The sequence below is a fragment of the Podarcis bocagei genome (genome assembly GCF_964188305.1).
Source record: "Podarcis bocagei genome assembly, chromosome: 12".
In the NCBI taxonomy this organism is placed as follows: domain Eukaryota; kingdom Metazoa; phylum Chordata; class Lepidosauria; order Squamata; family Lacertidae; genus Podarcis; species Podarcis bocagei.
Window position 1 is genome coordinate 36,765,147 of NC_138137.1, and position 13,755 is coordinate 36,778,901.

General features: G+C 43.2%; 1 protein-coding gene across 1 annotated transcript in view; it reads right to left on the reverse strand.

Moving 5' to 3' along the window:
- The window catches only part of RSU1 (Ras suppressor protein 1), a 64,453-nt gene extending 51,427 nt beyond the window's left edge, over nt 1-13,026 (reverse strand). The window contains exons 1-3 of the mRNA XM_081163295.1: nt 12,855-13,026; nt 10,573-10,688; nt 6,822-6,872 (exon numbers count right to left, since the gene is read on the reverse strand). Of these exons, the coding sequence (XP_081019421.1) occupies nt 6,822-6,872; nt 10,573-10,681 (160 nt within the window). The 5' untranslated portion in view covers nt 10,682-10,688; nt 12,855-13,026. The remainder of the gene's footprint in view (nt 1-6,821; nt 6,873-10,572; nt 10,689-12,854) is intronic.
- Between the last annotated feature and the right edge of the window lie 729 nt (nt 13,027-13,755).

Genomic DNA, 13,755 nt, shown 5'->3' on the forward strand with positions numbered 1-13,755 from the left:
CTTGGAACTCAGAGTGATGTGCAAAGGGTTCTCAAGTGGGCTCTCATCCCAGCCAGTTGGGCGGGGTATAAACAATAAAATCATCATCATCATCATCCATTAACCAGACCAAGATCTGATTGGTTTCAACAAGATTTCTGCATCATCCTGGGACCAGTTCAAGGGAGGGGGGAGTTATGGTTTGAGCAACAAGAGGCAATGTGTGCAGATTAACCTGGAATGTCAGAATGAAATTAATATTAAACCTTTTCCCAATGTTCAGTTTACATAGCAATGTGCTCCCCCCCGACAAGATTATATATTTTCTAAATCCCTTCAGCATGCAGCCTGACTAAAAGATGGTTATTGATTTTACTCTAAGCTTCAGAAAAAAGGACATTTTTTAGTTTAACAAATGAAAGATGGCTTGACACAGGTATTGTACAAAGATATTGCCAGCCTCTATTTTCATATAATTGAGAATGGCTTTGATTGAAATTTCAGCCGTCTTAACCATCTAAGCATTTAACTTGGGAGGATTCACATGAGGGGAAATGGATTAAAGCTGTAAGCCCTCATATTAAACGAGCATTTTTATTTATTTTTTAAGTTTGGAAGTCCTATGGCTTTTGTTTGCCTGAAGATGTTTAGATTATTTTTGACTGTGTTCAAACTAATGTATGCCCTGCAAGACAGCTCTCAACATCCCTTTCAGGACTGATCTCATCCAGACCTTCCTAGCTGAAGCAAGACCAACACATCATATATTTTCCAGCTACAGTCCTGGCCTGCCCAGGATTGCTGTAACATAGGAAGCTTTCTTATACAAGTTCAGACCATTTAGCCTAGTAGGCTAATTTAGCCTAGAAAGGCTGCAGCTCTGCAAATCCTTAGGCTAAAATGTTTTTCATCACCCCATAACTGATCCTTTCAAATGGCGATGCCAGGGACTTAACTTGGAACAATGCAAAGAAATATCCCTTAACGTGCATATTGCTTTACTGTGGCTCCAGAGTTAACACAGGCAGAGTTTGCCCATTGTTATTTCTAATTCTGGACAGCAAACTGAAACATATAAAGGTTTTCAATATCTCCATGTTAAACATAGCTGTGAAGGGCAGGCGTGAGACTGCCGTTTAAAATCCAAGCTGCTTACAAACAAATCTTCAGCTGACTTTTACTTAAGTAACCACTTCTATTTATTTATAGTATTGATATCCTGAATTCCCAGCACAATGCTTGCTCAAGGTGGCTTCTAAAAAAAAGAAAATTCATCAAAAAGTAAATATACCATAAAAATCACACACCAAAAATCAATAGATGAACAAGCCCAGAAGCAAAGGCAGCACTCCTTAAGAAAATATTCATTCCAGTCAAATGAAATTCAGATTTAAAAAGAGAGAGAGAGAAGCTTTCTCCCTCACCAGGATGCCATCATGGAAGGGATGAGGCAAATGTCCCTAGAGAGGAAATTCCAAAGTTTGAGTGTGGCCGCTGAAAACGATCCTCTTGTGTTCTCTCTACCCACAATCTCTTTCAAGTATGTGTTTCTAAATTCTGAAAGGGGAAATTGTATAGATCAGGGATGGGGAACCTGCAGCCTTCCAGATGTTGTTGGACTGCAAGTCCCATCCTCCCTGATCATTGGCCATGCTGGCTGGGGCTGATGTGAGTCCAATAATAGCCACAGGTTCCTCTGTTTTGCTCAAATGCCTGGATCCACTTCTTCCTTCTGAACCACAGGTTCTCCACCTGTGACATTAATGCAAAGCAACCAGACAACTGTGGAACAGACTGCGCAACTGGCCAACAAGTACTTGCTCTTAACATCTGAAGATAGAGAGCAGAACAAAGCCAGAAAAATCCTAGAACAGGTATGGTTATAGAATTAGGGTCCATCAAAGATGGAACTGCAAGTTGCCTTATAACTCACAAAAAAGCATTCAATAATAAACCCTTGCATACTGTCACAAGTTTCCTGAAGTTTCACCAAGTGGCTTTTAAAGAAATAATAATAATCTCAATAGTGACCTCCACTGGACAAGTCAGACAATGCTTCTGTCTTTTTAAAAAAAAAATCACTTTACGAACAGCACTTCTTAAAAAAAGAGAGAAACAAAAATAACTAACCTTCTGAAAATGTCATGTGCATCAACACCAGCAATTTTTCACATAAATTAGGTCCAAAAAGTGACCTCTCAAAAGTATTTGCAATCAGGTTGAAAGTAATATGCTAGGTAGTTTATGACAACCCTGAACTCCCACAAGTTGCAAACTAAAGAGTCATTCCTAACAAGAAACAGATAGAGTGGCAATAATAAAGAAACAGATATATTTATTAGTGAATTATCTGGTGAGAAGAGAAGAAAGAGAAGCGGCAGAGGCCTTCTGCATACCTCCAGAAACCAGGACGACTCATTCCTAGTCCAATTGGAAGCTGGAGCAGATTATCATTGAGTAACTTGAAAACTGCTGAACTCTGACAAAAGATATTGGTGGTCATTATTGGATAGAAGACAGTTTAAGAGAAGGAAAACAGAACCTTGATGGTCCAGAATTCTAATGGAGAAAGCTGCAGAGATGTGAGCCTCCAAGGAAGCAAAACAAAACATGTATGTGGCTCAGCCAGTGGGTGAACATGTGGCCCTCCAGATGTCGCTGAGCTACAGCTCTCATCACCCCTGGCCACTGGTTATGCTAGATGAGTCTGATGGGAGCTAGAGGCCAACATCTGGAGAGCAGCAGGTTCCCCACCACTGTGCTAAGCAGTGATCTTCAGAAAACTCTTTCCAGCAGCTAGAGGAACAAGGAAAAGTGGGAAGTGATTGAAAAGTGCTACAACACTACCAATATCCTTGGCCCTTCTAGAGTTCCCAATAATAAGAGCTCTCCCACTATGGATCCCAGTGGTCTTCAGAGACCCAAGGGGTTCACTTTCCTTTGGAAGAAACCTGGTGAGATGTCCACTCAGATTAGTTTAGAGCCCTTCACATCCTCTGAGATCTGTTTATTTAATCTGCCTTGTTTCCCCAATAATCCCTCCACCATCAAGTGTGTAAGTAGTCTCTCCTTTCCCTCAGTTGCCCCATGCCCTCTTGGCTTGCTACTAGGGTGTCTAGCCCCAGAACTTCTGCCTTTTTCTTCCTCCTATTGTGACAAGACTTGCTCTGAGCCTAGATCTTCACTTTATTCTTCTTCTGGTATGCCTCCACCCTTGCTCCCTCCCTGCTTGGAATCCCCTCTAATCGGGCCACCCACTATGTGTTTATCCACCAGCTGAGTCAAGAGTCTCTCTTCAAGGCCACCCTGCCAGCCTTTCCTTGTCTGTTTGGCTTACCTCTGCAGCTAACTGTTGGACTGAGCAGGGAGCTGCTGCAGTAGTCATTCCTGACCACACTTAATGCATGCCTGGTGCAATGGATAGCATGTCAGACCAGGACTGAATCCCTTAGCCAAGATTTGCACCTTGCTATAGCTTACTCTCAACTGAAATCTATCTTGCAGGATGTTGTTATGAAAAAATTGAGGGGGGAGAACCATTTATGCAAATTTGAGGAGGGATACAAATGTAATAAATGAAAAAAATTAAATAAACCATAATTGTCAGTAGTAATATCTAAAGGGCCTCCAAAACCTTGTTGAGATGTCTGCAGACTTTGGGAACCCGGTGGAACCCCGTACATGTCTACTCAGAGGTAAGCAGGACTGGCTCCCAGGCAAGATGTAGAACATTCCCCCTCTTTGCATTATCCTCTCAACAAAAATATATGAGCTTACTTGCTTTGCTTGGTAAGTTTGTTACCTGTTGCTTCAGGCTCTCATTCATAGCCTTTTCATGATGCTCACCTTGGACTGGATCCAATCCATCCTATCTAGGCAAGAGTTAATTTTCTCTCTTTTTTCTGAAAGGACTAGTATTGGTCAAGTAGCTGAAACAATTCCTCAAATTTCATGGTTGATTGCCGCAGATATCCAGAAAGATATATAATTTGATGTGCAGCAGCTCCTAAAATCTCCAGAAAAGCCTTATAGTATGGCAGATAAGGAAGCCAAGGTTTAAGGAAACCGAACCTTATTTGAAGAATTTGCATTTAAAATCTATAGCGACCCCCCTTTGCTGCTGCCTCCTTCTCTTTTTGTCTTAATGGCTTGAAATCATGCATATTTTTTCCAGTGACAGATGCATGCAAGCATATTCTCCTTTGCTGATCTGTGGATGAGGCAGACACTGGTGTGCCTACACGTGGCAGATTTATTGATAGAAAGATGAAAAGCACGCTAAGAAAAATGTCTAAAAAATGGAGATGTGAAAGCAAAAGAACGAAAGCAGGACATCATGACTTACTGTAATGATATAGGGCTGCCCGTTTTTGGCAGGGTGACGGATGAAACACTGAATTGTATCCAACTAAGTTAGAGTAGACCCATTTGAAATGCATGTCCCTATGTTAGGCAGGCCCACTGATTTCAGTGGGTCTACTCCAAGTGTAACTTGCATTGGATATAACTTACTAACTGGAAAATACTGGACACCATTCATGCATATTTATTGTCTTAGAAAATGGACATATTTACTATAAACAACAGAACAGCAAAGCAGGCACACTCATTTATATGCCAGAAAACCAGTAAGAGATGCTAATATGACCTTAGTGGGGCATATCAAGTGTCATCGACACTGTTTTCTCCAAGTCATTTTGAGGACTATCTACTCAGACAATTAATTGTATCTTTTTAAGGGATTAGGTCAAGAGTGTCCAAAGTGACAAATAATAAAAGTGAGATTCAGTCTTTTAGGGGAGGCTGGTAAGGAATAGGCATTTATTTTTATTTATTCAACCTCTACCCCAACCTCCAGCAATTTGCTTGGTGCCTTACAAGGGGTAGAAGTTTCCAAACCACAATTTAAAATTAAATACAAATACATGTGTTTTTTTTATTAAAAACTGCATTAAAAATTGTATTAGCACTACTTTAGTTCACTGCCTACTGCATTATTAAGACCTATTTCAGCAGTACTTTCATAGTAATTCTTAACATGGTTTGCTTTAGCCTGATTTGTTTTATGCTGATTATATTTTTTGTTTAAAAAAACCCTTTATTTGTAAATTTTCATTATGCAATATAATTTATATTGATCTATATGTTAAAAATAAATAACATAGATGTAAAATAGGGTACAAAGTATCTTTTAAAATTTAATACAATTCCTTAAACAAATAAATGGATTTTTAAAAAAATGATGACTAACTTCTTATTCTTCCTTCTAAAAAAAGTGACCCTGCTTGCTCTCCATTCATAGAAAAATTATTTGAGCCTATAAATGCATACCATTTATTCCTTGTCTTGAAAATTCCCAGTTCTTCCTTCATATATGGAGTAGCTGAACTCCAACCTCTGATAACTCTAAATCTCTCTCTTTAAACGTAGCTGCTAACTTAACAATATTTAGTTGTTTCCAGAGCTTCCCCCAAAAAGATGTATTTTATGAGTTTTCTGAGAGCTTCCCTAGGATGTGCATACAAGATTCTGACCAGCTGTTATAATATATAGGAGTAGAGTTTTATGGTATAGGATCATTCCAATTAAAGGTGGGTTTACAGATCAAGGAAACTCAATCAATTTTGGGGAGAGAGGAAGCCATCCCATAGAGAAACGTTTCCAGAAATTTTCTAAAAGAGGGTAGAAGTGGCAAATGAGGCATGGTGGGCCAACAGTGGCTGGGGTGCTACTAATGAGAAAGCTCTATCCCTTATCAATGCTACAGAGAGTTCCAAGAAGAGCTCTCAGAAAGCTCTTAAGATGAAGGAGGCCACCCCCCGGCCGTGCTGCGGTTTAAACCTCATGCGGCCACGCCCCCTTGCTGCCCGATTGGTCGGCCGGGGAGGGGGTGTGATGCGGCCGGAATCCCTCTGCCCCCAATCTGGGTCACTGGGGGTCCCAGATGCCAGTCTGCAACACCGCACACTGCCCACGGGAAGTGGAACAGACCTGTCAGAAGGTTCACAATCTTAGATTGGAAGAAATTTAAGAACTATCTTAAGAAATATTGCAAAATCAATGTGTGTTAGAATGAGGTGGCTTTAAAAATTAAATGGAGTACAGCTGTAAAGATTAAGTTAAAAGAAAAGAAAGGTTGACAATTAGATAAAATTAAGGGTGAGGATTTGCTGAACTAAATATTTAAAATGGGAATGCAGAAAGGGGAGGTATGAGGAGGTCGGTGAAGTAAGTTTTAAGAAAATAAGGTTCTGAAATTATACTTGTTCTTTTTTTGTGTTTGTGTGTATTGTTTTGTTTGATATAATTTGTAAAACTTCAATAAATATATTTAAAAAAAACAAAAACAGAAGGTTCACAATCTTAAAACATGATGTTATGGCAGGGGTGGAGATTACCTTTCAGCCCAAGGGCCATATTTCTATTTGGGGGCCAGTAGTTAGCAGGGTCAGAGGCAAAAGCAGGTAGATTTACATCTAATGTTTGCTTTGGGGGCAGGCTAGTTTGATGCACACACACCAACCCTTTCCATCCTCCATCCAGACAAGCTGCTGTCCTGGTGATAACCAGCAACCCTCTCACCCAGACCAGCATTTAAAGGGGGGGGGGACACACTATGCATTGACCATAACACATTGTTTGGCCCTTCATATATTTGGCCCAGAATTTTGACCAGGGACTTGGCAGCTGGTCCTAGAAGGACAAGAAGCACCATCTGACCGTACGGCAGCCCTCTCCCAAAATGAACCACAGCCACAGGCCTTGCAATCTAAGGAATCAGTAGACAAGTTCCTTTGTGCTTAGGCAAGAAATAAAATACTTAGGAATAGAAATGTACTTACTTGTCAGCTTGTTGTGACTGAGGACCAGCTGTGTGATATGGGACAGAGTGACTGTAAATGAAGAGAGACAATAAAAGTATAAACAGGGCAAAATTGCATTGGGGAAGAAGGAGAGAGACAAACTTCAGTAGGAATGCATCTGAATGGTAGAGAATAAATACCCACATACATTCCTAGTAAGGTATAGCCTAACAGGTTACAAAAGATGGCCCTTTGGACTAGAGATTACATTAAAACAGAACTAGACTGGCAACTCGACAAAATTATTACGAAGGGGAAGATTACCACATTGTCACAATTCATATCCTACAGGAAACTTATTCTCTTGGTAACTGACAATTTCTTTGTGATTAATTGCTGTAACTAAACATAGCGTAATGACAGGCAGTTTTGAGAGTTAAGGGGGGGGGGAATGTCACTGAAGGAATTTGACAGCAAAACCCTTAAAGAAAGGACTGTGCTAAACTATGTCACCAGATCCACAAGATGGCATCCTAGCTTCATTTTCAATGCTTTAGAAAGTAGCAGATGATTTCAGAAGATTCCTTATGCTGCCATCGTAAGACTCATGAAAACAAAGAAGACAGGAAAAAAATAGAAAGTTGACATTATTACAGATCTTGAAAGGGGTTTGAAGTTTATGCCAACTCGTCATAATTTGGAAATAACTTCTTTACCTAGGGAGCTGAAAATATTACCTGGTAATTTATGTACAGGGCCAGTGAAGAATGGCTAAGTGTAACTTCTAAGAGTGCTAGCCAATGCATATTTAGTCAGACATGCAAAGCCCAGTGAGCTCAGTAGGACTTAAACTCAAGTAAGTGTGCACAGGATTGCAGGCAAGCAGCACAATCCTAACCATGCCTGCTTAGAAGTAAGCCCTAGTGAATTCAGTGGGGCTTACTCCTAGATTAACACGCCATCACATTTAAGAAGGTAGCTTACAACATGAAACTGAGTTTAAAGAAAGATAAGGCTTAAATGCCAAGACAATGGAGAGTAGAAAAGAATCTAGGTGCTCAAGAATCTAGGGCAGGCAGAAAAAAGTAACATATGAACATAAGATTATTCTGAATCATGAGGCCAATGGCCGACCTAGTCCAGCATTCTGTTCTCACAGTGGCCAGCCAGATGTCTGTGGGAAACACACAAGCAGGGACTGAGCACAACAGCACTGTACGCACACTTGTGATTGTCAGCAACTGGTTTTCAGGGGTGTACCAAAAGCAGTGGTAGAACATAACCATTGTGCACCCAATGGGACGTACTTCCAAGTAGACACGTATAGGACTGCAGTCAGATACTTCCGCCCTCTTCATTTTCAAGGGAGAAATGACACTTTATACAACACCCTTTTACTCGCCAAAAGCTCGCCTTCCTGAGGACAAATAGATTTTGCCAGGGGTCCACAAATGTTGGGTTTGGCATTGCAGCCAAGACTTCTATTTTTGGCTGCCACCAATTTCATTCTCAAACCCCCTGTGCACAGGGAATTTGAGCAAAAGACAGGGTCTTCTCTCATTTGTGTGGGATACTGAGGAAATAAACAGTAGGTGCTTCTCCCACTGCTTGAAAGGGCCCTCTTAGTACAAGGCGGTATTGTTTTGTGACACCGATTTCTTAACCTGCTTGAGAACTGCAGTGGAAATTCATGTGGTGCCAGTTGCCACGCTCACCAGAGGGCAAGGGGCACTTGTCCCTGACTGTACACCCTAGTGTGTTCAGGTACACGACCTTTTTTTTTTTTTTTTTTAAAAAAGAAACCCTCTTTTGGCATATAGATGGGACATTTCCAATGACAAATGTTCATTTTCTCCTGGCCGAAAGAGTTAACGCTTTCCCCATGTGGCCTAGACATTAGCAAGTACTACTGCCTAATTAACCAAATGCCACAATGGGAGCTGAAGTGTAGCATCTGCCTAATAAGCTGCCTAGCTACAAACCAATAAATAACTTAAATATCTTTGACATTATTAAGCAATATGATAATTTCTGATGGGATAATTTAATGTTTCAGACAAAGGGAACTCTTGAGACAGGTGTTGCTACTTATCTAATGTCACATCGTGAAAAAGAAACCTGTTACAGCATATCTGAATTATTTACGAGATAATTAGCATAGACTGAGCACCCGCCTGTCTCGGAAGATTCAGGGGAGAGGTCGCTAAGACACAAAAGAGAGACTTCCGTTGCTCCAGATTTCTTTACTGCCAGCAAAACCATTACTAATTTATGTTCGCTTCAGAGAACATATCATACAAGAAGATTAAGGAAAGGTCTCAGCTGATATGATCTTTCTTACAGTCTTTTTAATCCATGGCGTCAGAAGAAGAGTTTTCCAAAATATGAAGTTATTTACATCCAGAAATTGACACGTTCTTGCCCTCAGAACGACCCTTTACAGTTTGTGCAAAAGCTCTTTTAAATAAACCCCAGCTTCTTACTTCCTGATGATCTTCCAATGGTTGCTTCAGAAACTAGTAACAGATAAGCAAGTGGGTGTTCAACTCATGAAAAACAAGAAATAATAATAATAATAACAACAACAACAACAACAACAACAACAACAACAACAACAACAACAACAATAATTTACTATTTGTACCCCACCCATCTGGCTGGGTTTCCCCAGCCACTCTGGGCGGCTTCCAAAGACCAAAAATACACTAATATGTCATACATTAAAAACTTCCCTGAACAGGGCTGCCTTAAGATGTCTTCTGAATGTCTGGTAGTTGTTGTTTATCTCTTTGACATCTGATGGGAGAGTGTTCCACAGGGCGGGCGCCACTACCGAGAAGGCCCTCTGCCTGGTTCCCTGTAGCTTTGCTTCTCGCAATGAGGGAACTGGCAAAAGGCCCTCGGTGCTGGACCTCAGTGTCCGGGCAGAACGATGGGTGTGGAGACGCCCCTTCAGGTATACTGGGCCGAGGCCGCTTAGGGCTTTAAAGGTCAACACCAACACTTCAAGAAAGCTTGAAGCTGAGGATTCTGTAATTTAATTTATCCTCTAGTCCTTCAGATCTCACAATTCTGTAAAGTTACCTAAATGCTCTTTAAGTATTCAGGCTCTCACTGTATTTATTTTCTTACATTTCTGTCCCATTGGGCCTAAGTTGGCGTCTATGTACCACCAAGGCATTAACCAGACACAGATTGGTTTGGCTTCAGAAATGTTGGGCTTTCAAATGCCAGTTTAGACCATAACCCAATATATTGGATATCTACAGACTCTTGAGCTATTTTCCTAAGTAACATAAATAATTTTTTTTCTAGGAATTTTTTATTTAAAAACCCCCACTGTGAATATAATTAATGCTGGATGTAACATGGGAAATAACAGTTCTAAATGTATATACAAGTCCATGGAGTATTATTTGGTTTGAACAGTATGACAGACATGTGAGCCAGCATTTCACCACTGCTCTAGGGCATACAGAGTGTTTATCTGGACAAACTTATCTGTGAATCAGACCTCCACACATTACATTTAATGTATAGCTGCCCCTTTTCAGGAAATCTTCAGATGATAACACCCCAAAAGCGTTTCTGGGCTCTGATTTCAGTTTTGTCAACTGAGAGGACTTCAGAAATGTCTTTCTCTCCAAAGATATATGGCTCTTACAGTAATGCGCCCTTCAGCTTCTGTGGTTGTGACATGTGTTCAGACCCAAGAATATAGGCGCAACCTTATGCTTGGAAGAGCAAGAAAGCCATGATGGGAGAAAGCAGGGAGAAGAGAAATACTTACATAAGCCAGATATGTCCAGCATGCTAGAGATCCCTCGATCACACATGTCCACCTCCAATATGTTCTTCTCCCTACTCTCCTCCACAATTTTTTTCAGTGATTTGGACATGGTTAAGCTGGAACCAGAACAGAGAGACACAGTGGAACAGGAATGAATGACAGATATGGGAAAGTGATATAAGACAGTAAGAGGCAGGTATATTTTACTGCCCCAAATAAGTCAATACAGTAGCCCATCTGAGAGATAGAAATGCTGCTCACACAAGCATTCTAACCACACAGAGTAGCCTTCCCCAACCCGGTGCTGTCCAGAAGTTATTGGGACAGCAACGCTCAACCAGGCAAAGTGTACTGTTTACAGCAACTGTCAAGCCCCTAAGCTACGCACAGCTTATATCAAGGTGGAAATTGTTTTAAAAACTTACATGCCAACTATTTATCAAAAGAAAATCCTGCCAGCTAATCAAAAAGGGACAACAGCAACACAAAACCATGCATAGTTCAATGGAATCATAAATCAAACTATCTGCATAAAAACTCAGACCAGACAGTGACAAAGCAGCTGTCAGAACTCCAGAACACCAGCAAGAGGAAATATTCTGTCAAAAATATTCAGTAAACAACCACGTCTTCATTAGCTGTCTAAAAGTGGGAAGGCCTGGCACTTGGAATCCCTCAGGATGGGTGTCACTACAGAAGAAGTTCTACCTGTGGTCACTGTCAAGGGTGCCTCATCCTGTTGAGGAATAAGAACTTAATAGCCTGGGGGAACAAGTTAATGGCTCATCTAGCCAGCATCCTGTTCTCAAAGTGGCCACCCAGAAAATGATGAGAGCAGGCTTTAAAGATGAACACTAGCACCTTGTGTTGGGCTCAGAAACTAACTGGCAGCTAACACAGATCACACAAAACTGGTGGGTTAGATTCAAAACACCCTACACCCATCGGCATCTTAGCTACCTCAACAATAGTCCTTCCTATCATTTCCCTGCCACTGACAGGTGGAACAGTCACGGGGGAAAGGCCTTGAATGACTGGGCTCAGAAGAAAGAAGTTCTAGCAATTGCCTCTTAACTCTGCAAAGAACGAAGCAGTCAGTTTGCTCACACATGAAGCTGGAAATAGGAACAAGTCGTCTCCATATATGCACAAGTATTTGCTTAGGGGAAGTGTACACTCAGCGATGTGCACAGCTGGACTACCATGTGTGCAGGGGCAGACTGGTAATATGGTACCCTGAGCAAGGACAAAAAATTGGCACTTCCCTAAATATTGGATTTTCACAATAATTCCTTTTGGTCCAGTTACTTTTTGTTAATGGATCTTGTTAGCGGGTCCCCATCTAAACATAGGTATTATCAGTGCTTTTTTCTAAAAACACGTTTAGGAGTACTCTCATTTTGACTCTAGAAAATCACCATTTTATAGTTCAAATCGGGAAAAATAAATACAGTAAATGGACAAAAGTACAAAGATTCACAAAATGTTTAGTGGTATGTGTCCCCATGTCCCCCCAGAAAAAAGCACTGGGTATTATTATTATTACAGTGGTACCTCGGGTTAAGAACTTAATTCTTCTGGAGGTCTGTTCTTAACTTGAAACTGTTCTTAACCTGAGGTACCACTTTAGCTAATGGGGCCTCCCGCTGCCACTGCGTGATTTCTCTTCTCATCCTGAAGCAAAGTTCTTAACCCAAGGTACTATAAGGTCTGTAACTTGAAGCGTCTGTAACCCGAGGTACCACTGTATTACTATTTTGTACCGCCCTAACCCCAGCGCTGTTGTGCACAGCTGCACTCATGGGACACTTCCATGCAAATCACCGCACAAAAGTACACAACTCAACTATTCGTGTACACTTTGGATGTTATCCCCTCCAGCGTTTCAGAGCAGAGATGGGGAACCCATCACCCTTGACCACTGGCCCTGCTGGCTGGGATCTGGCCCACAGATCCCCACCCCTGTTGAAGAACCAAGAACCTCGGGCTTCTTATTTTTGCTTCCCATGGCACTCTCTGCAGAAACGCAGGAAGCTTCACTGGCGGGCTGCTGCCCGTCCACCAGAGCCTCGACCCAGCTTTGCAGAAGGGGAAAGAGCGACGCCGGCCTCGGGAGGAGGAGAAGGGGCGAGTCCTTCCTGGGTCCAGGAGGCTGTCAGTTCACACGACCAGGGAAAGGAAGAGGACCGAGGGGCTCCGACTCGCCGCCCAAGTCCGAAAGCCGGGCAGGCCCCGCTGGAGCTCTCGGGTTTTTTTGGGGGGGGGGCGACGCAGCAACTCACCAACGGGACGGGACCGGGGCGCTGCTGGCTGCTCAACTCCGGCCGGCCGGGCTCCCCGCTTCACGGCACACGCCCTGCTCTGAGGCGCCGCCTCCGTCCCGCCCGCCCGTCGGCTCCCGGGGCGAGTGCCTTCCTTCTCAGTGCGCAGGCGCCCGGCGGGGAGGGCGAGGGAAGCCCGGCGCGCGCCGCTCCAAGTAAGGCGAAGCGCTCCGGGGAGCAGCGGCTCCGCCCGACGCTCGGAATGCGCAGCCGGCGGCTGCCCAACCCGAGAAGCAGCTCCGCCTTAGCCCAGCCGCCATTGGATGGGAGGACCCAGGCGCGAGCCAATAGGCGGCGGGCCCGAGGCTATGGAGGCGCACGGGCGGTGGCATTAGAGGAAGTAGTTGGGAACTTTCGCGGAGCGTGTTCTTCCTTCCCCGCTTTTCTTTCTGCGTTCGGGCAGCCGGATGCTGAAGCGCATCCTTTGCACCGAGACCTTTTGTGCTTGGAATGTGCGGGAAGGAAGAACGCGCAGGCCAATAGGGGGTGGAAAGAGGAATCAGAGGAAAACACTTAAGGACGCGGGAAGATCCCACCTGCATCAGAGGAGAAGGTCCAGCTGACCTGACCTCCTGTTCTGGCAGTGGCCAAGCAGGTGCCCGTGGGGCGCAGGTCGTGCAGGCAGGTCGTGGGCGCAGCAGAGCGCTCCCCACTTCTGCCCCGCTCCGCAACTGGTATGAAGAGGCGTCCAGCCACAGCGGGCGCTGCGACTATCCAGGGACTATCCACCCCTGAAGGCGCACTCTCCCGTTGTCTCCCGAGACAAACGGATGCCAAGAACTGCCTCCAGCTTTGGAGGTAATGCATGGTTATCGTGACTACTGGCCACTGATAGCCTTAACCTCCACAGATTTTATTTCCC